General features: G+C 39.8%; 1 protein-coding gene and 1 long non-coding RNA gene across 2 annotated transcripts in view; both read right to left on the reverse strand.

Annotated features, from left to right (window-relative positions):
• Positions 1-6,673, reverse strand: part of OXCT1 (3-oxoacid CoA-transferase 1) — an 83,333-nt gene extending 76,660 nt beyond the window's left edge. Inside the window, exons 1-3 of the mRNA XM_039709921.1 lie at positions 6,377-6,673; positions 2,857-2,965; positions 1,427-1,517 (exon numbers count right to left, since the gene is read on the reverse strand). Of these exons, the coding sequence (XP_039565855.1) occupies positions 1,427-1,517; positions 2,857-2,965; positions 6,377-6,448 (272 nt within the window). The 5' untranslated portion in view covers positions 6,449-6,673. The remainder of the gene's footprint in view (positions 1-1,426; positions 1,518-2,856; positions 2,966-6,376) is intronic.
• A 6,447-nt stretch (positions 6,674-13,120) lies between these two features.
• LOC120502467 lies at positions 13,121-15,654 on the reverse strand. Its single transcript, XR_005627527.1, has 3 exons — positions 15,333-15,654; positions 14,392-14,491; positions 13,121-13,319 (listed from the first exon to the last, which is right to left on the reverse strand). It is a non-coding gene; the product is annotated as an uncharacterized LOC120502467 (long non-coding RNA).
• Between the last annotated feature and the right edge of the window lie 3,915 nt (positions 15,655-19,569).

Genomic DNA, 19,569 nt, shown 5'->3' on the forward strand with positions numbered 1-19,569 from the left:
AGATTAAAGAGTTATTTTATTATTAATTACATTTAAAAATAAATTATACTGTTCAACAGGAGAGTAAAACTTGGTTTTCTTTACAAACTGGCCTTTTAGAAAAAAAACTCTAGATGCCCTTGAGCATTTTAATTTTGTTACACTGTTCTGTGAGGAACTCTCCAGGCTTCCATGAATGCTCATACAAAACTAGTTTCAAGAGAATAGGAATTAAATTGTGCTTTCTTGCCAGGAGCCAATAGTTTTACAGAAATCACTTCCACCTCAAAATCCAAAGAACTTTCAGGAAAGTTAACATTATTTCAACATAAATTAATTCTAACCTATAACATCAGCAACTATATTCAGAATAGAATACAAAATGTCTTCCTTTTCATCCTATTTCACAGTGCTCCTCTTTCTACTTTTCTCATATTCAGACTTTCACCTCCCCTCCAGGAACATCTGTGCAATCTCTCTATCTGCAAATATATGTGTGTTATTCAAAAATAAGACTATGAGGAAAGTTAATGATCACTACTCTAGTGCTTGATCTTTCTATTCAAAATTATCTCTCTCTTTCTTTCTCCTTTTTATCATCCAGTAGAAATTGTTTCCCATAAGACTCTAAGAAGCTTAAATTTGACTGTATATGTACCAAATACCAATACAAATAATCTGTTATCCAATGAATATGCAATTAATATTTTATCTAATTTCATTTATATTTTCATCAATGTGCTTCAACAGAAGTGGTTGTAGTTATTTCTCTATATGGAGATCATTAGGTATTGAGAGCTTACTTGCAATGAGCTTGTGTAAAAATTAGCCTGAATGAGAAGATGAGAAATTATACATGAAAGAAGTATTCTCAATTTCAACCCCACATGAATTTCTTAAGGGGAAAACATTACAAAAAAATAAATCAAAAATCTGAAGACCCATTAAAAAGACTCGACATTAATTCATCACAGATATTCTCTGCTGTTTTTCTGTTGCTTGGAGTTTTTTTTTAAACTAACAAATACAGTAAGAGGGTCAGAAAGCACCAAAATGAGTTTAAAAAATATATCCCTATTTGGAACTTCACAAAAAAAAATACACACAAAATCACTGATACTAGATTTAAAGCCTCTCAATTGGACTTTGCAGTTACAGTCAACCAGTTAAAGATACATAAATTTAAATATAAATATTTATAGTAACATAACCATATTACTGCAACTGCAACTCTACACCATGACAATTGGTCCTTGACAAAGTTGAGTATACTTATAGTACTGAGCTTCCTGGACTCCTTTCAAAAAAAACCATTTTCAAACCAAGCTGTCTGGTTAATACAAAATTATGATGGTGAAAAGAAAGATTTTTTCATATATATCAGCCTTTTCACATAATTGGAATTTTTAGTCTGTACTTTTTAAACCACAGACATATGAATACCTACCCTGCATTGTTACTGACTGCTGTTATTCCCTTTACCCCAGTCTTCAGTAAACCCCCAATGAGGTTTTCAGGAATCCCACACAATCCAAAACCTACACAAAATAAAAAAAAATTGATTATGTAACAAGTGTTTGAAAGAGCACAGAATGTTCAGAAGTATGGGAATTAAAAATCTTTTCTGAGAAGCTCCTTAGTCAAATAAATAAACCAATGTTTCCAGAAAGATTTGCCCTCTAGTACTGGAATCTCCCACTCACCAGACATTTCCCAGTTTGGAGAAAGCTCTTTACCCATCAGAGTGGGTTTTTAGGGAAGTGCTCCAGGGCCATGGCTCTCCTTATATGTGTCCTCAACCCTGTACCCATTATTCCTCCATCTCTTTCCACCCATTTAACTTTCATATCTTTGCTGCACATCCCATAGCTTAGCCTGTGAAATTCGGTGATAAAACTCTGGGAGTCTGAACACCCTTGGGAGGATATCTGCCTGGAATCACAGTGATCTAGATCTCCACCAAGGAACAAGAGCCTCACACTCCCACCTATTATGCAAGACTCCAGTACATCTAAAATGAAATAACATGTCACACTACAAGCACTACCTTTTCACAGAATCACAGAATCAATTAGGTTCTAAAAGACCCCTGAGATCTGCAAGGCCAACCTATCTTGGCCTCAAATCTTCTTTTCTTCACAAATCAACAAAACAACAACAACAACAACAACAACAAACCCAAGCAAAATGCTAAGAAGAAATTTCACCTCATTACATATCTCCGTTGAAGTGTTTTACAATGTTACATTCATTGCTTCTACAATATTAAAAGAACTTAAGAAATAGATAAATCACTTTTTTTTTAAATGCAGATTGAACAGCATGAAATTGTGGAAAGCATCTACAATATCTAAAAGCTCAAGTCACAGTGAAAGTTGGTATGATGCAACTTCTTGACTCTTCTGGAAATGGCACACATAAGCATTAAGTGTAACATAGGTAAGTATTATCTTCACCTCCTAACACAGAAACAGGTTAGGCAGTTTGTTGAAGGTCACACAGACCCAGAGACTATGCAGACAAAGGATACAGAGAATTCAAACATAAAATAATCAAACAATGTCAAATAACAATGCTATCTTGAAAATTCCCAAGCTCATTTTCTGGATTCAACCAAATAGAGTCGGTTTTGGGTTTTGCTAGTGGGGAAAAAAAAAAAAAATTTCTGAGTTTCTGTCCCCTTCCCTATGACACAACCTGGATTTTCTCACTGAAAGAGTATGCCCCTCATGAGCAGAGTAGGAAGCCACTTGTTGAAAGAATCATGCAATTCCATGGATTCTCAAATTAGTTAATAGTAAAAGAAACAAGGTAAATGAGCAAAAAGTATCTCATTAACATAACATGCTTGCAACCATAAAGAATTTAAATATTTACCACCAACAAGTATAGTTGCCCCATTGGGTATATCTTTTACAGCTTCAACAGGATCAGTGTAAAATTTGGTGTTGCGATGACAGCTGGTAGAAAAATAGCATCCACAGATCTACAACAACAATAAAAGAAAAAAGTGAATGAACAAAAGGCATTATAAAGTAGCTTTAAAATGAAGACCATGCCTCTGCCTAGATAAGGGGGAAAATAGATAACAAAAAGATATTGCTGCTGTAAACACTAAGGAGGGGGGGAGAGAGAGCAGGGATGAGGAGTGAGGAAAGTGCAGGTCTCCAAAACAAGAGAATTCCATCCTGAATTACTCAAAAATTGTGCCTTTCTGAGAACAGATTTACAAATGCAATTCTTCAGTGCAAGTTGGAGCTATCCGTAGACTATATACTGCTACGTGATCTTCAAAGGTATCCAGACACTACACATAATTCGAAACTGCTGAAAGAAAGACAACACTACCACAAAATTGGAGGCCAAGTCACAGAACAATAGGAAGGACAGCATTGTACCATCAGTATGATAAGCAGGGACAGAGTGAACCCTCCCTCAGTTCCCTTGTGCAGTCTTAGAACTTTCTAACGTGGTCTTAGAGATCCTCGTGTTGTTGAAGAACAGCCCATAATCAAGGAGACTCCAAGAAATGCATGAAATATGGAGGGCAAAAGGGAAATCAAAATAAATTCCACCCCCAACCTGGACCTCACAGTGCAAAGTCATTACATAGTAGTCATCATAACCTATGTGGTACTGTTACGTACTTAGGCCACAGTTACCTTTTTTCTCTTTAAGCATTTACCACTAATGCCATGCATTAATACTGCTCAAGTATTTGTTCAGGTACCAGAATTAAAACTGACATCTAAGGCACTATGTTGAAACACTATCAGTAAATTCAGAAAATCTGGAAGCTAAAGTACTGGTGTTTCAAGTTCTAGCTTGATAGCAGGAGTGAAAAAAATTATATTGCAAAAGAGAGAAAAACTAATAAATAAACAAGGTAATCAACACCCTTTGAAGATCATAGTCCAATTCTTCCCTGAAGAGTTACCTTAAGAGTTTCCTACAGTTACAACCAGGGCAACAAATTTTGGCTCAGTTTCAATATTACACAAGCTGTTCTCTTTTTATAATTAAAGCTGCAAGACTTTATACTGAATATTAAGAAAACCCTTCTGAATGGAAGCTTACCTCCTTCCCAGTGGAGACCCTGATGTTCCTCTGCTTTGATGGGCTCAATAAAAAATCAGTATGTGGGTCATAAGAAACAATGTCATGTGAGAAAAACTGCAACAGCTTTCTGCATGCCAAATTATACCATGAACGTTTCTCCACTGATCCATGGTACTTGAAAAGTCACGGAGTCAGGTGCAGTCCCTTGAGACTTCCCCAAGGGAAACATTGTGCCCATCTTTAAAAAGGGAAAAAAAGGAGGACCCCAGGAACTACCAGCCTGTCAACCTCACCTCTGTGCCTGGGAAGGCCATGGCACAGATCCTCCTGGAAGCGGTGCTAAGGCACAGGAGGACAGGGACATGATTCAGGACAGCCAGCACAGCTTCTCTGAGGGCAAGCCCTGCCTGATCATATTCCTTCTGTGATGGAGTGACCACATCAGCGGACAAGGGAAGGGCTATCATTCCCATGAAGGGATTCATCTGCACTTCTGTAAAGCCTTTGACACAGTCTTCCACATCCTTCTCTCTAATTTGAAGAGATATATTTGATTAAATGGATTTGGTGGATGAGGAATTGGTTGGACGGCCACATCCAGAAGGGAGTGGCCAAAGGCTCGGAGTCCTGATGGATATCGGTGACACATGGTGTTCCTCAGGGTGTCATGCTGGTACCAAACTGTTTAATATCTTCATCAATGACAAAGAGAGATCAACTACACACTCAGCCAGTTTGCAGGTGACACCGAGCTAACTAGTGCAGCCGATAACCCAGAGGGATACAATGCCATCCAGAGGGACCTGGACAAGCTCAAGAAGCATGTCCATGGGAATCTTAAAGGGTTCCACAAAGCCAAATGCTGGTGCTGCACCTGCATGAGGGAAACCCCAGGCCTGTACAGTCGGGGAGAGGAACTCATTGACTAATTGGTGCTGCTGGTGGGTGAAAGGCTGCACATGCCCCGGCCATGGCACTCACAGCCCAGAGAGCCAAACGTGTCCTGGGCTGCATCCAGAGCAGTGTGGCTAGCAGATTGAGGGAGGGAATTCTACTCCTCTGCTCTGCTGAGACCCACCTGGAGAACTGCATCCAGAGCTGGGGACCTCTGAACAGGAAGGACCTGTCAGAACAGGTCCAGAGGAGTTTTAAGCTTTGGGAATCACAGTACAAGAGGGCTGCAAGAGGGCTTGAGGGCCAGGGCTGGAGGGAAGCCAGGCCTCTGCTGTGTCCCTGTACCCACACACAGGAAAGTATTTCAGAGGCCACATGATACCTTTTCTTTAATCTTCCTGACTGTGTGCAACAGTGGTGAACAGAGAAGCATGTGTTACACAAGTGTGCATTCGTAGGTTGGATGTCTCCAATGACTGTATCTGCTCTTCTGTCCTAAATATGTTCCTCTCCTTGTCCCTTCCATACCCACCCCATTGTCTGAGAGCAATGGGCTTTCAGGGACCTGAGGCACCAGGGATCACCCATGCTTTCCTGCACACGAGACAGCAAGCTAAGACCCCAGGAACTGGCAGCAACTCTGGCAGGTTTAAGGAAGTAACATAGGGACAGATGAGCTCCTTCCTAGAATAATCAACAAATTTTAATCATCTGGAAAAGCAGAAATATGACATATTAAAATCTGAAAGTGCTAAGATTTGCCTATAAAGATATCAGGAATAATAAATACAGGCATGAAAAGTTGAGCTTTTTCAAATAAAATAAATTTTTTAAAGCCACAGACACGCTTCTTCCTGAAGAAACAAAAAAATAACTTTGCTATGGTTACATGTGGGCTGGAAACCATTAAATCTGTGAGCGTTGGCAGAAGCTTTCCGTAGGAAGGGAGCTGCAGGGCTGCACAGCACACGTTTATGGACAGCAGTAGATGGCGGGGCTGCCAGCGAGCTGCGCACACCTGCTGTCCACCCCCGGGAGAGGAGGCGGCGGGAGCAGCATGGAATACACAGTAACACACTGTAACTGTGCTGCCCTTTGAAATGACGGAGATCCAAATTAATAATAACAAACTAAATACAAAAACAAGACCAAAAAACCTCAAAGCCAAAACCCTCCTTGCCAGCCTCTCAAGGTCACCGCATCCCCAGCCGCCGCGGGCCCGGGCCTGCGGCGGGGCCGCGCTCTGCCCTCCCTCCTCCTCCTCCCGCCGCCCGCGGGCTGCCGCGGGACAAGCCCCTCGCGAACAAAGCCTTCGCTTCCCCGCGGGGCGGGAAGCGCTCCCCGGGGCTCGGCTGGTCCCCGCCACACACGGCCAAGGTCACCCGGCGGGCAGGGCGAGGCGGAGGGGCTCGGACCCGCCTTCCCCGCCGCCCCTCGCCCTTACCTCAGCCCTGCGCGCCGCGGGCAGGAGGATGCGGCGGCCGAGGGGCGGCAGGAGGAGTTTGAGCGCCGCCATCTTCGCCTTGCGCGGCTGTCGGGGAGCGGAGCGGGATCGGGAGCCGGGCCGGGCTGGGGCGGCGGCTGCGGGAGCCCAAGGCGGGACGCGGGGAGCAGGAGCGGCGGGAGAGCGGAACCCGCGGCGGAGGGAGGGCGAGGGGCTCGGCCCTGACGCGCGCTGACGTCGGTGCGCCCGAGGCGGGGCCGCCGACCGAGGGCCCGGAGCGCGGGGTGCCTCCGCTCTCCCCTCGGCCGCCGGCTCCGTCCGGGACCCGGAGAGCTGTCCAGCCGAGCGCGGGCAGCCCGTCCCGGGTGCTGTCCCACGGGAGAGAGCAGCCCCCACCCCTGCAGCTCCACGGATACCGCCGCTCCATCGTCAGCGGGTTTGTTCATAAAAACCGTCAGAACCCGCGCAAAACGCCGGTGGGCAAACTGTATCAACCAGCCGCAGTGTTACAATGTTACAATCACTGCAGAAAACAAGCGCTTTTCCTGATTTTCTTTCCTTTTTCCTGTTTTCTTTTCCACGATTACCACAGATGGGCAACTCAGATGTGCTATCTCAGCCGTTTTCCCCATAAAGTTAAGGTGGCTTAAATTTCTGTGCTGTCACTTTGTGACCAAGGACTAGCAGCACAAGAATTAAGCAAAGGGCAGAGCCTAAGTGGTTAAGTTTCCAGTAGTGTCAGGGTGACCCAGACTGCAAAAAGCACATGGTCTCACGGAGCGCCGGGACACTATGTTTGGGTGGGAAAATGTTACTAGAATAGATTTATACTTGTTGAAGAGGCAGCCACATGATGTGAACTGCTGGCCCTTTTTCTGCTGCTAGAAGGAAAGTTCAAAATATGCCTCTGCTATTATTTACACTTCCCAAAAACATCCCTAATGATCAGTGCATGCCCTAAAGATGCCCAATGCAACAGAAGGAGTCACAGAAGAAATGTGAGAAGCTGTTTAGAGGCAGGAAAAGAAAAATTCTCCTCACGCACATGACGGGAGGTCACACTTCTGGCAGGTCATGCTGACCCTTGTCTTGTTTCCAGGCAGTTTCCAACGCAGCTGCCAGCCTCACTGTAATTTGCCATTGTGGTAATCAACATGCGGAAGGATAAGCTACAAGGAAAACAAGGTCTTCAGAGTGTGCTACTGGTCTACAAAATGTTCCTGCAGAACCTGCCGATTTTATTCAGCACACTCGTCCCGCCTTGCTGCTGGTGTCCCATAGTCTGTGGCATGCCACTCTCTTATATAAGCATCTTGAAAGTTGCTGGTTTCTGCACTTACAGTTCATATAACAGGCAAACCTTGCAGATACCAGTGAAATATGGTGGGGACGCCTTTACTGTTGTGAAGGTTCCAGTAGTTTTCTAGTTATTCACCATATTTAGCTAGTTCAGTTAAGTTTGGGATGGTGCCAGGTGGAAAAAGCTACAAATTACAGGGACTTAATAAAGTAAAACCAAAATAACAGTACAGCTTGTATTCTTATGGGACTAAGCATTAATATAAAAGTTTTACTGGGTTTCTGAACCTTCATTCTGCCTAAATCTTGTATAAACAAGTAAATTCCTTAAGTCATGTTTTCTTTCATGACAAAACTTCCCTAAGCATAGAAAAACTTGTTTAAAGAAAGTTTATTCTCTTCAGTTCAGTAAGCTATCTTCCTTTAAACCAACAGAGTGCACTCTAGAATTTATCAAAGTGTTCTGCACTGAGTATTTGTTATATACCCAACTAACATTTATTTTGCATGGAGTTTGCACTGTTTGGGATTCCAACAGTGCTCCTCCTTGCAGACTGAAGGAAGGAGGCTAACTGCATGCAGTAGGCAGAGTGATGAGTATTAATACCTCCTTGGAACATCTGTTATGCAAAACTGCTTACTCTATTTACATAAATTAATTTATGAACTAAATTTTACTTATCAGGTGCTACAGATTATGTTAACCCATTTCTTCTTTTTTTTTTCCTTTTCTTTTTTATTATTATTACAAAGTTCACATGCTTTGGACTGCAAGCATTTTATTTTGGCTTAGAAAAGTTCCAAACATTACTGCAAGAGTAGATAATTTTTTTTTCTGGAGTAGCTTAGAGAGGACAGTAGATCAACCTTTTTTTAAGATGTCTGAAAGTTCTTCACACAATGAGAACTACAACTAAGCAGCCAGTGTGAAACAAGCCTCTAAAATTATAAAGAATTTTTCAATCTATCATTTTGTTCAGTGAAGTAAATTACAAACAGGAGTAAATGTGAGTCAAAACACTTTCCTAATTCAACACCATTTACAAATGAGGAGAGTTTTGAATCCTTGGTGCTCAAAACAGGTCAGCAGGTAGACATTCTGGAGCTACCACAGGTTAATCATTATATACACTGTATAACACCAGCTTACTTATACTACTACCAAGCATAAGATGTCAAAGTCATCACACCAATACAGTGAAATAATATTGTCCAAAGAAGCCATCAAAGAGTGAGCAGGTATTTCAGAGGTTTGATTTACCTGCACAGGAGGAAGAACTGGAATTCTGAGGTAAAGAATTTTGTTTCTCAATGATTTTTTTCGTAAATTCATTTATAGTTGACCAAGGCTTAAGCTAATTAAAATTTAGCAATTTACCTTTCTTTCAGACCCACTGGAACTTGACAGGAAAATTCAGTTAGTGAGGCATGAAAGCCATATATGGAGCCATAGAAGGGAAAGGTCATTTAACTACGCAGCAACTAGAACACACAGATAACACCTAAACTTATCTTCAACATGTTAATAGGTCCCAGTTCTGAAACAAGAATTCAGTATTTTAGTAGTTTTGATTATTACTCAAAATACTAAAGTATTATTTATATTATTCATTTAAGAGCACTGGCAACTCATATTTGAGTCATCTGATTCCCTTGACATGGGATGGCAAGTCAACAAAAATTGAAACATTATTTCATAGCATCCTCATATTCCTGTGAGAATAGAGTGAGTACAGGGAAAACAAAAAAAGAGAGGATATAAAACTCATGATATGGACCAAAAAATATTAAGTAATAACAAATATGATGAGAATATGAAATTACTTACAAGCTCCCTGTAATACATTCAGCAATTTTAAGACCAACTTGTAGCACTTACAGAATATATAACTAGAGGAAGACAAAAGTGCTGCTACCTGCATGACTAATAATCATTCTAGAAAGCCATGGGAACTTACATATTCAACTTATTAACAAGATTTCAGTGAAAGGAAGATCATTACAAAGAAAAATAAAATATTTACAAGTCTAATTGAAACTATAGATGTTGAAAGTCAGCAGGGATTAAACAAATGTAAGTTCAAACATAATTAAATATAAATACCAAAGACAAATTTAAACTGGAAAACAAACAAACAATAACAAAACTTCCCAAACCCTATAAGCCATTTTCTAGATGGTTATGGAAATGTAAAGCAAATGAGAGAAGCACAAGCCAAGGTGTTTGAATGAACCTCTTAAGGAATCTCTTTGCTACCTTTCCTTTTATAGTCCTAAGCTTAAGGTGAAGAAGAATAACAAATTATGAAAGGATAGTGAAGCTACGTAATAAGGAAGAATGAACACCCCTTTGTCAAGAGCAGTTCTTTATCCATGAAGGACTTTTTGAGTACATAATAGTAAGTTCTCAAATATTTTTGTTACAGTGAAAATTGCAGTAGAATACTAGAGCTCATCTAATTAAGAAATACTAAGAATTTTTTATATATTTAAAAATTTTAAAATAAAACTAAACAAAAGAGGAGTTCCATACAAAGAAAAACAATCTTAGGGTTTTCAGGTTTTTTTTGTTGTTAGTTTCATATTTGTCCAGTCCTCCTTATACCAGATTCATACTTTGGGTGCAATGCCCTACTTTCATATAAATTATACAGAAGCTTCTATATGTTGTCAGACTATCATAGCATTATTATAAGCTAAGATAAGCAATTATGCAGAACTTTTCAAAAGCCATTGAATATTTGATACTCAGCAAAATTTGAGAATTAAGTTACAGCAGCAAATTATTAACCTTGACAACACTTGAGAAGTAGCCACTGAAATATCAGCAGTTAAATCAACAATTAAGTAGTTACTGCAATTTGCTAGTCTTAAAAAATGGCAGAACTTCAAACTTTCTCCCCACTGCAAATGCTGCATCTCTATTCAATAACAGAGTACTTTCAAGGTCTAATTATACAGCACTTAAAATTAAGGTGTCATTTTGCTTTAAACAGAACTACAGAGTCTGTTACTCAGCATGATTCTTGGCACTTCTATTCACAATTATATATTGCTCATTTAGTAACTGGTGTTAATATTGTCTAAATAAGTTAAGAGCAATAACCTTTGACAGTGACAGTCAGTATGTCTAACAGTTCTGGAGAAAGGATAAGTGACTTATCATTCCTTTACAGCAGGACCAAGGAAACCTCTGAATATCTATTCAGCAGATATTTGCAGACATCAGCTGCACAAGTTCTGTATGTTTGTGTATTTGATATTTATGGAGGATGGTATAAATGCTTATTCAGAAAATGCTACTACCCTGTGACTCCTCACATTTGCCAGGAATTTTCTGGTGGAAGAATGCAACAGAATTGGAAAGTCCTTCGCCCCACATCCTCTGATGAAACTGAAAGAATGGGGTTTTTTACACTCCATACCAATGGTGCTGTAAGGGTAAACACAGCAAAAGTGGCTGCAGAAACAAGAAACTGTACACAGGAATCCTGAGCAGCTGTCACACGACAAGTCAGTTCATGTTTGGTAGCACTACTGTAACAGGCTTTTCTGGATTTTGCAATACAATGTTACATTAATAAGCTGCAAAGTGTTCTTTCAAATAAACCTCAAGAGCAACAGAATATACCATAAAAACAGAACTGAGGTAGATTTTGTAAAACTGCTAGTAAACCAATTTATTCCTTCCATTTGATATACAACATAAAAAATGAATATGGAGCCTTAATAAGGTTATGCAGGTATTCTTTTGCAGAGGTTGTACACGATAAACAGATCACATGCACACACCTATCCCACACCTCACTAGTGCTATACAATAAGACTACAAGGCCAAGCTGCCAGAGCTGTAAATGAAGAAAGGCAACACCTGCCTGGTCAGCAGGTTTTGCCTGCAACTCTGGTTTCCTCTTTGAAACTTGGACTTTGCCATCTATTTAATGGGTGTGGAGCTAAATTAGAAAGCACCATTTCTTGTCTACAAGAATCTAGCATGCGAACTCATGCATGTAGTCTAAGCCCTTGTAATTACTTTATCATCTACTGACAAGGGAGACAATTCAATGCATGCACTGAAAAAATCAAGTGCCATTCCATCTACCGACTGGTTTGGATGCTAATTGTTTTTCCTAATTCTTCTAGTACATCCAGCTCAGAAGGAGCAGCTGTCTGGAGGTCAGAACAGCTTCCCTACAACAGTGGGCAGCTTATCAATGGCTTGATTCATATTCTCAACAGTCCAAAACTTGCATGTCTAAAAGCAGACAGCCCTTTAAAGTGACATTTCATTTCTCAGTCACAAGCAAATTAACGGAATTAGTAAGGAATATAACAACTTGCCCACAATATATATGGAAAAATATTAAACTTTTGCTGTTAATTTTTTGGAAGGTTCATTTAAAAATGAACTCCTACAATTCAGTTCTCCATCTTTTTAAAAGGCCTCTTAGAATCCTTGAGTCTTAGAGTACCATGTTTTCCTTTAGCCACCCCCTGGTTTTGGTAAGGCAAGTGTGTCTGATTTTAAAACTGGTTCTACAAGTACACACTAAGAAGGAGGTCTAAAGTCTGCTAAGCCTGAGCAGCAGATTCCCCGCATTATAAGCACACAGTTGCTTGTTGCACAGCTCTTGGGCTTCTTGCTCTCAATTTCAGCATATCCAACCATCTCGTCAGAGATCTTGATAGTTTGTTTCCGGGGCCAGTTTGATGAAGACTTCCAGGCTCTGGTTTTTGAGTTTTCAATAAACACAATCATTTCACATTGACATCAGTTCCATGAGATGTCCTGGTTAAAAGCTGGACTGTACTGAGCGCGTTGGTGACACCCCGTGGCATCCTGCAGAACTCTAACACAAATAACTTCGCTTCGAGTTCTGTGACATTTGTTTTCTCAGTGCCAATGCCCGTTCTCACTTAAGATTAGGGGGCACCAATGAAGTGCTGCTTCTGTAGCAAGTTTGGCGTAGAGAACATTAAGTAGCAATGGTAACCAGTAAGACTGGATTGAAATTAATTGCTAACGTAATGGCAAAAATGTCTCAAGACCTGCTCCCCCTCCCCCGTGATTTTAGAATGTATATTCCCATGACTAGATCATTTGTCCAAGTGATAACCATGACCTTTTTTGCTTGTAGCACATTTATATTGTTAATAAATTCAAGCAATCACTTGAAAAATTTCACTTAGCTTGCCAGTTATGCACAACAGGAATCAGAAAATTTGTCTACAATCTTGAATTTTTTGTTTACCTCACAGGGTAAAATCTTTATTATCATTATCATAGTTTGCCACTTCAACAGTTACACACTGTAACAGAGGAATTACCTTTGACAAGATTAGGTCATCAAATTCAATATGTTTGTATTTATTTTCTTATGATTTCAGAAGATGGGGTATTTAGTTGAGCATAGGGTCAGGAGGGTACTCTTGGCAGTTGTACTCATAGGTAGCAGACTTCCAGCAAACCAACCACAACGCCACAGGCACCTCACATCCTCCTCCACAACAAACATACAACAAACATGGGTTTCTTGCTCAAGCAAGGGCAGTGCATTTATTTGCATAGCTGAACGTCCAACTGTAGTACTGGAAGAGGCGTCAGGAGGCTTTTAACACAGATGAACATTCCAACCACACTAATCTGAAAGATACAATCGTGTGAGCACAATTTAAAAGTCAGTGTCACAGAGAGTGAGAAGACATGTCAAGAGACCCAAGTAGCTGATTAAACTAATTTTCTTCCAAGAGTAATGCTTGCCAGACTAAGGCATGACACCTATCTTGTGTACATTTATTCTTATCCGTTGCATGATCCTTTCAGGAATGTTGATTGGTTGGTTTGGGTTTTTTGCCCTCAAGGCAAACCCCAGAAGAACAAGAAAAGCCTGAGTGCTAAGTTCTGCATAGATTAATACAACACCCAATTAGTGGTTTTAATTTTACTATGATCCAAGGGAATTAACTGTATAAAACCTCTTACAAAGGCAAAAAACTTCAGTAAATCCCAAATAAAGTTTCTCTCTGGGTATGCTACACATAACAGTTTCAGAACAAAGCTACAGTCTCATTTTACAGACATTCAGATCAGCTTGAGGGTTCAGCTGCACACTAGGTCTATGCAAGAAATGGGCAGCAGTCATTCAAACAAGAGAGCTGATGCTGCGAACCAAACCATCACACTAGGCTCTAGAATTAATACAATTAAAGATGGGAACATGTAGTAACTGACAAGAGTGTTTGACCAAAGAACATTACTTCTGTGTTTGCTGTAAGTCAGATGTGAAATAATACCATAAATTACAAATGCAGTGATCTGTATCATTTGGAGACTGGGATGAAGACTGATTTAACCAAGTTCTCCCGGATCATAACTGACAGAAGGTAAAAAATGAGACATGGCAGGCACAGCATTCCTCTGGATGAAGGCATACAGTGTACACACCATTCTTTGTTCATTAACCATGTAATAGACAAACCCAGGTTTCCCTGCCTGTTGAAAATACACTATTTCATTACTTATACAAGATTGTACAAAAGATTTATAATTCCTTTTTAAAAAGAAATTACTTCAGATCTCCCTCAAACAGCAAGAATTTCCTATATGTCAGTCTTTAATGCTCCCCTCTTCTAGGGAGGTCACTTTAAAAGACAGTTCCAACATCAAAGTTCGGTGCATGTCACTCTAAAAACCAGATACCAAACTGCTAAATTACCTTCTATGTTCAGAACCTATTTCAAATCCAGTACCACATTGCTCCAGTAGCAGGCTGTAAGAAAGCAGCTGGTTCATATTTTGTCAGGGCACCACCTGAACTACAAACAAAATAGAAAGCAGGTAGAACAAACATCTATATAAGATCAGGCAAACAGAAATATGATACACTTGCAGTTTCTAATCACTGGCATTCATATGCCTCTCCAAAATAAATATATTTCAATTCTATTGACGCAAAGGTAAAATTCCATTACAGATCACCCTTAGTCTCTGATTTTACATTTGACATGGACAATATGAATATCAAATGCTCTCACCTGGATATATTTCAGACTATACAGCCTAATTTTAAGAGAGATGACTGAATTTGATGCTGCCATTTATAATGTCATGAATAATGACATTATGAATAATCCCACGATATTATTCCATATGACTCTAGATTTTGGAAATCATTTCATAGCCCTTAATCCCACAAGCTGAAGGAAATATTTAGTAATGATTTTCCACTTCCTTAGCATTATTCTGGGTAAATTTTAGTTTTATTCCCCTTCCCTGGTGATTGCAAAGCCATGAAGCAAAAGAGGCAGAAGGTATATCTCCTTTTTTGAACTTGAAGAGTATCTGCAAGGCAATTACTATTAACCATCAGATATTATCAGAGATATTATTAGTTACAACAAACATATGAAACTAACATACAGTAAATAAAGATCTCTGTTTCATATTTTCTGGGCATAAATACAAATATTTATTTTGCTTATATTCAATAACAGAAATATCTACTTCAAATAATACAGTGATCAAAGACAAGTGGAGGACCAAGTATTCTGCAACACATTCTAATAAATTTAGCTTTACTCAAGTATTTTTATAACCAACTCTTCTTGTACTCTTCAACAAATTATTCATGCTTGCAAAATAAGGGCAAATACTTACTTTTGAAATCACAGTAATTCTGCACCATTCTACATTCATTTGATGTACCAAATACAGTCTTATAACTTCTGCCATTTTCTACAAGACTTGAAGCATGCTATGCTGCTTCATTTGCTACAAACTCAAACTAGCCAAATACATCTGTATTAACATCCATGATACTTTCCTTGTTAGTTTTAAACACAAATTTTGACCACGGACTCTAAAAGTGTTAGGAATCTGCTAGTTAAGAAATAAATTAAACAGCTTCTGAGTCTTTTCTGATCAGGTCTGATCTAGTCTTTCTATCTCTCTAATTCCTTTTTTTTTTTTTTTCCATTACTAAGTACTTCCACCTCCAAACAACTTTTTCCCCTTTTTTTTTTTTTTTTTTTTTCCCCTTAACATTAGGAGTCAATTCATGACCAAAGCAAGCAGTAAGAAATCCAACGATCACCAGGCTTCATAACCCCTGGTCAGAGGACTAATTTGCTGGAAGCAAATTAGCTTTCTTTCCAGAGAACAAAATGGTCAGCAGTCAGAAGGCTGAGGGGTGACCTCACAGGAATCTGCACCCTCCTAACCAGGAACAGGGAGGCAGTGGAGAGGAAGGTGCTGATCTCCCCTCTCTGGTGCCCTGCAGCAGACATGAGGAAATGGAATGCAGCTGCACCAGGGGAAGTTCAAGCTGGACATTAGGGAGCTGGACTCGCTGATCCTTATGGGTCCTTCCAAGGCTGTGATTCTATGAACATATACAGTTCACTTGAACCGCCAAAATTCCTCTCTTGGATACTTCCCCCAAGAATTCCTATGGGGTTATTATAAATATTACCTATTTAAAGCATCATAGTTTAAGAAAATTTGCACAATTCAAAATATCTTAAAGCTGCTAATAATTATAAAAATTTATCAATCACTGCTGTGCAAATCTACATTTCTTAGATAATACTGTATTTTTTATTAAAGCTAAAGACATTTCTCTAGTTTAAATAATATTAAACACACAAAGGAACAATTCTCTTGTGTTCAATCACTGTTTCTTTAACTTTCAATATAAATACTGTATGTCCTAGAGCTAAGAAAGCAGAGTAACTATGTATATCCAATACATTACTTATTCTAGTATGTTCCAAGTTTTCAGGTATTTGGAGATGTCAGGCTAGCCCAGTTCCACAGTTACATGTATCAGGGCAGTTAGCAATTGTTGATGGAATACCACAGGACAAAAATAATTCCCAAGCATATCATTACAACTAGCTTGTTTCCTAGCAGCATACACATTTACACATACACACACCAGAGGGACAAGAAGAGCATGTGGTTTGCAGAGAAAGAATCCAATGTACCAATCTGCAGAATCTACTTTTTATTTGCACCATGTATACATATATGCACATATACATAGAGATACATTTATATACAAACTCAAAACATCAGGAGAACTGTAGTGGCAAATGCCCCTGAAGGACAAAATCATACTAGCCTTTCTCTCTTCCATCAACTGCACTCTTGACACACAACAACACTCTTCCTGTTATTCTTCCATCTCTAAACAGCAAACACCTTACCTCATCCATTTTGATAACAGTAGCCTTTAAAAAAAGGTAGTGCTAGGCACTGAAAGAGCACAAATCCCACCTGAATTCCCTCACCAGAGATCATTTTATCTTAACTGTCCCTAGAATATGAAGTGAAACATTTTTTTGCTTCAACATAATTTATGGTGTCATTCAGTTTCTTCTTAAACATAGAAATAGGCAGGAAAATATTTTATGCATCTTCATATGAGGCTCTAGGAATTTGAATGCTACATTTTCCAAGCTCTGAGAAGAATGGTGAGAGGTAGCAAACCCTGAACCAGCCCACTCTCCTTGAAATATCCAACAGACAGGGATTTCATTCAAACAGGTTCTAAGCAAAAGCAAAAAATAAGGCAAACGAGCTCACCATTTGACAAATGAGCTCATTCATTCCCTCAAATAATCAGACACCTCGTCCTTCCCCCGGTCTTCAGACTGGTGCACTTTGCACGGTGTGAGGAAAAGGCTGGCACAGCCACTCCATAAACTACAAGACAGAGCTTGGGGGTTTGCTGCCCAAGGGAATACAACCTGGGGAAGGGAAGGGCATGAGGCTGTCCAGCGCCCAATGCAGGCAGCAGAGAGGCAGAGGCTGCCTGGGGCGAGAGCTTGCCAACTGCAGTGAGGAGGCAGCACCCTACACTGGTTCAGCGCCCTGACCCTCTTCCAGGCTCCGTAGTCCCTCAGTTACTTGCCCAGAAGTCCTGTCATCTTGTTCCTCACAAACCAGCTCCCAGTGGGAAGGAGTATGTAGTGTATGAGAGAAAAAAATGCCAAGAAAAATGCCTCTAGAGATGTCTTCTGCTCCCTTACATGTTTCATGATAAAAATCAAGTTGGGGGAAATAAAAAACCAAACACTACAATTATTCCAAGAGAAGGGTGTGTCACCACCGTTTTTAACCTTTCTAACAGCTTCTATTTTACTAGCTTGGTATTAACAGAAACACACCTCTTTCATCTCAGCAACTGATAAGGTCAAGACCGATTTCACTGGATATTTACAGAAAGAGTGGATAACAATTTCTGGGGGAAAAGCAGTCACTGCATATACACATAACTTTTAAAATGGATACAGCTAAAGTCAGCTGCAGCTGTGCCTGAAGCACAGGAAGGAAAAATACCACTTCCTTTATCAGATGAGTCAACATACAACCATTTGGTATTTTGTTCTGGTTTAGGTTGTTAGGGGCTCTTTTTTTTTTTTTTTTTTTAATACAGGAGACATCTTGAAGGCTGGGTGACATCTCCTTCACTATTAAGGGCTGATGCACCTGCCCACTTGACTAGGTATGAAAAAAAGCAACACTTAAACCATAGCTAGGGATTGAAGAGGAGAAGTAAGGACCAGGCAAGCAAAGGAGCTGAAGAAGGCGTTGTCTTAATCTCACAAGCCTTTTTCAGTCCCAAAGCTGACAACATGGAAAGTGTTATATTTCACTTAAGGCATGAAGCAGGTTAGCTACCAGAATACTTTTGGTATTCTTAACACAGCTGTTCTTTTGATGAAAAATTGTATCTGAATATCAACTATGGAGGAATGAACACCAATACATATTCCATCAAAACACTGATTTCTTCTATAAATCAAACCATTTTGGAAAGAAAACACAATTCTTTTTAGGTTCTACTTTTTTTTGTTGTATTTAACCTGTTGGGCAACTCTTTCATAAGACATAAGACAGACAACAGCAAAAGAAACTCTGTCTTTAAGTAGACAGCTTTTCACTTCTAAAGTACTCCAGTAAATGACATTTTATATTCGGAGATGAGGGCAAGGGGAGGCTTGGTGAGTTTTTGCTTGCTTGCTTGCTTGGCTTTTTAGGTACTTTGGTGGAACACAGGCAATGACAGAATGAACAGCATATAACCTCAAAATGGGAAAAGGTCTTCAGTCAATTATTTTTTCAAAAAATTAAAGTTGACAAAATTCTGAATACTGTGTGAGTTTGTTTTTCATTACTAGGATAGGCACTGAGGTATTAGCTTTTTCCAGGCAAGTAAAGATATGAAGAAGGCTAGGGAAACATAGTAAAATGTGGCACTTTTATAACTGGACAACACAAAATATTTGATGATTGACTGTCAGATAGTAGCAAGATATTGTTAAAAGGAAAGCTCACAATTTTCCCTTCATGTATGTAAACTCTTTATTATTTATGAAGTTCAGTAAGGTGTTATTAAAAGCTGGACAAAATGTTGGAGCAAGTGCTTCACTTCTCTAATCAAAGGTATTTAGTTTCAGGATTATGTAATGTATTTTCACATCTGTACTTCTGCATTTTAACTAATTAAGTGCTAAAATGTAGTTTAAAAACCCCAAACTGTTTATTGAAAAGTAAGTTTGGACTTGATCTTTGCTGCCCTTGTTTCAGTTTGTTTGATGGGCAACACCTATTTTGCAGTGAGGCTGGAAAGCATTCATTGATGGGGCAAAACCCCAGTCAAATTTTTGCAGTGGAAAAGGACCTGGGGGTGCTGTGACAGCAGCTGAACATGAGCCAGGGTGTGCCCAGGTGGCCAAGAAGGCCAATGGCATCCTGGCCTGGATCAGCCATGGTGTGGGCAGCAGGGCCAGGGCAGGGATTGTCCCCTGTACTGGGCACTGCTGAGGCCACAGCTCGAGTTCTGCTGTGGGCTCTGCAATTCAGGAAAGATATCGAGGCGCTGGAGCAA

The sequence above is a fragment of the Passer montanus genome, unplaced genomic scaffold, assembly GCF_014805655.1.
Source record: "Passer montanus isolate IOZ18808 unplaced genomic scaffold, ASM1480565v1 scaffold22, whole genome shotgun sequence".
Taxonomy (NCBI): Eukaryota; Metazoa; Chordata; class Aves; order Passeriformes; family Passeridae; genus Passer; species Passer montanus.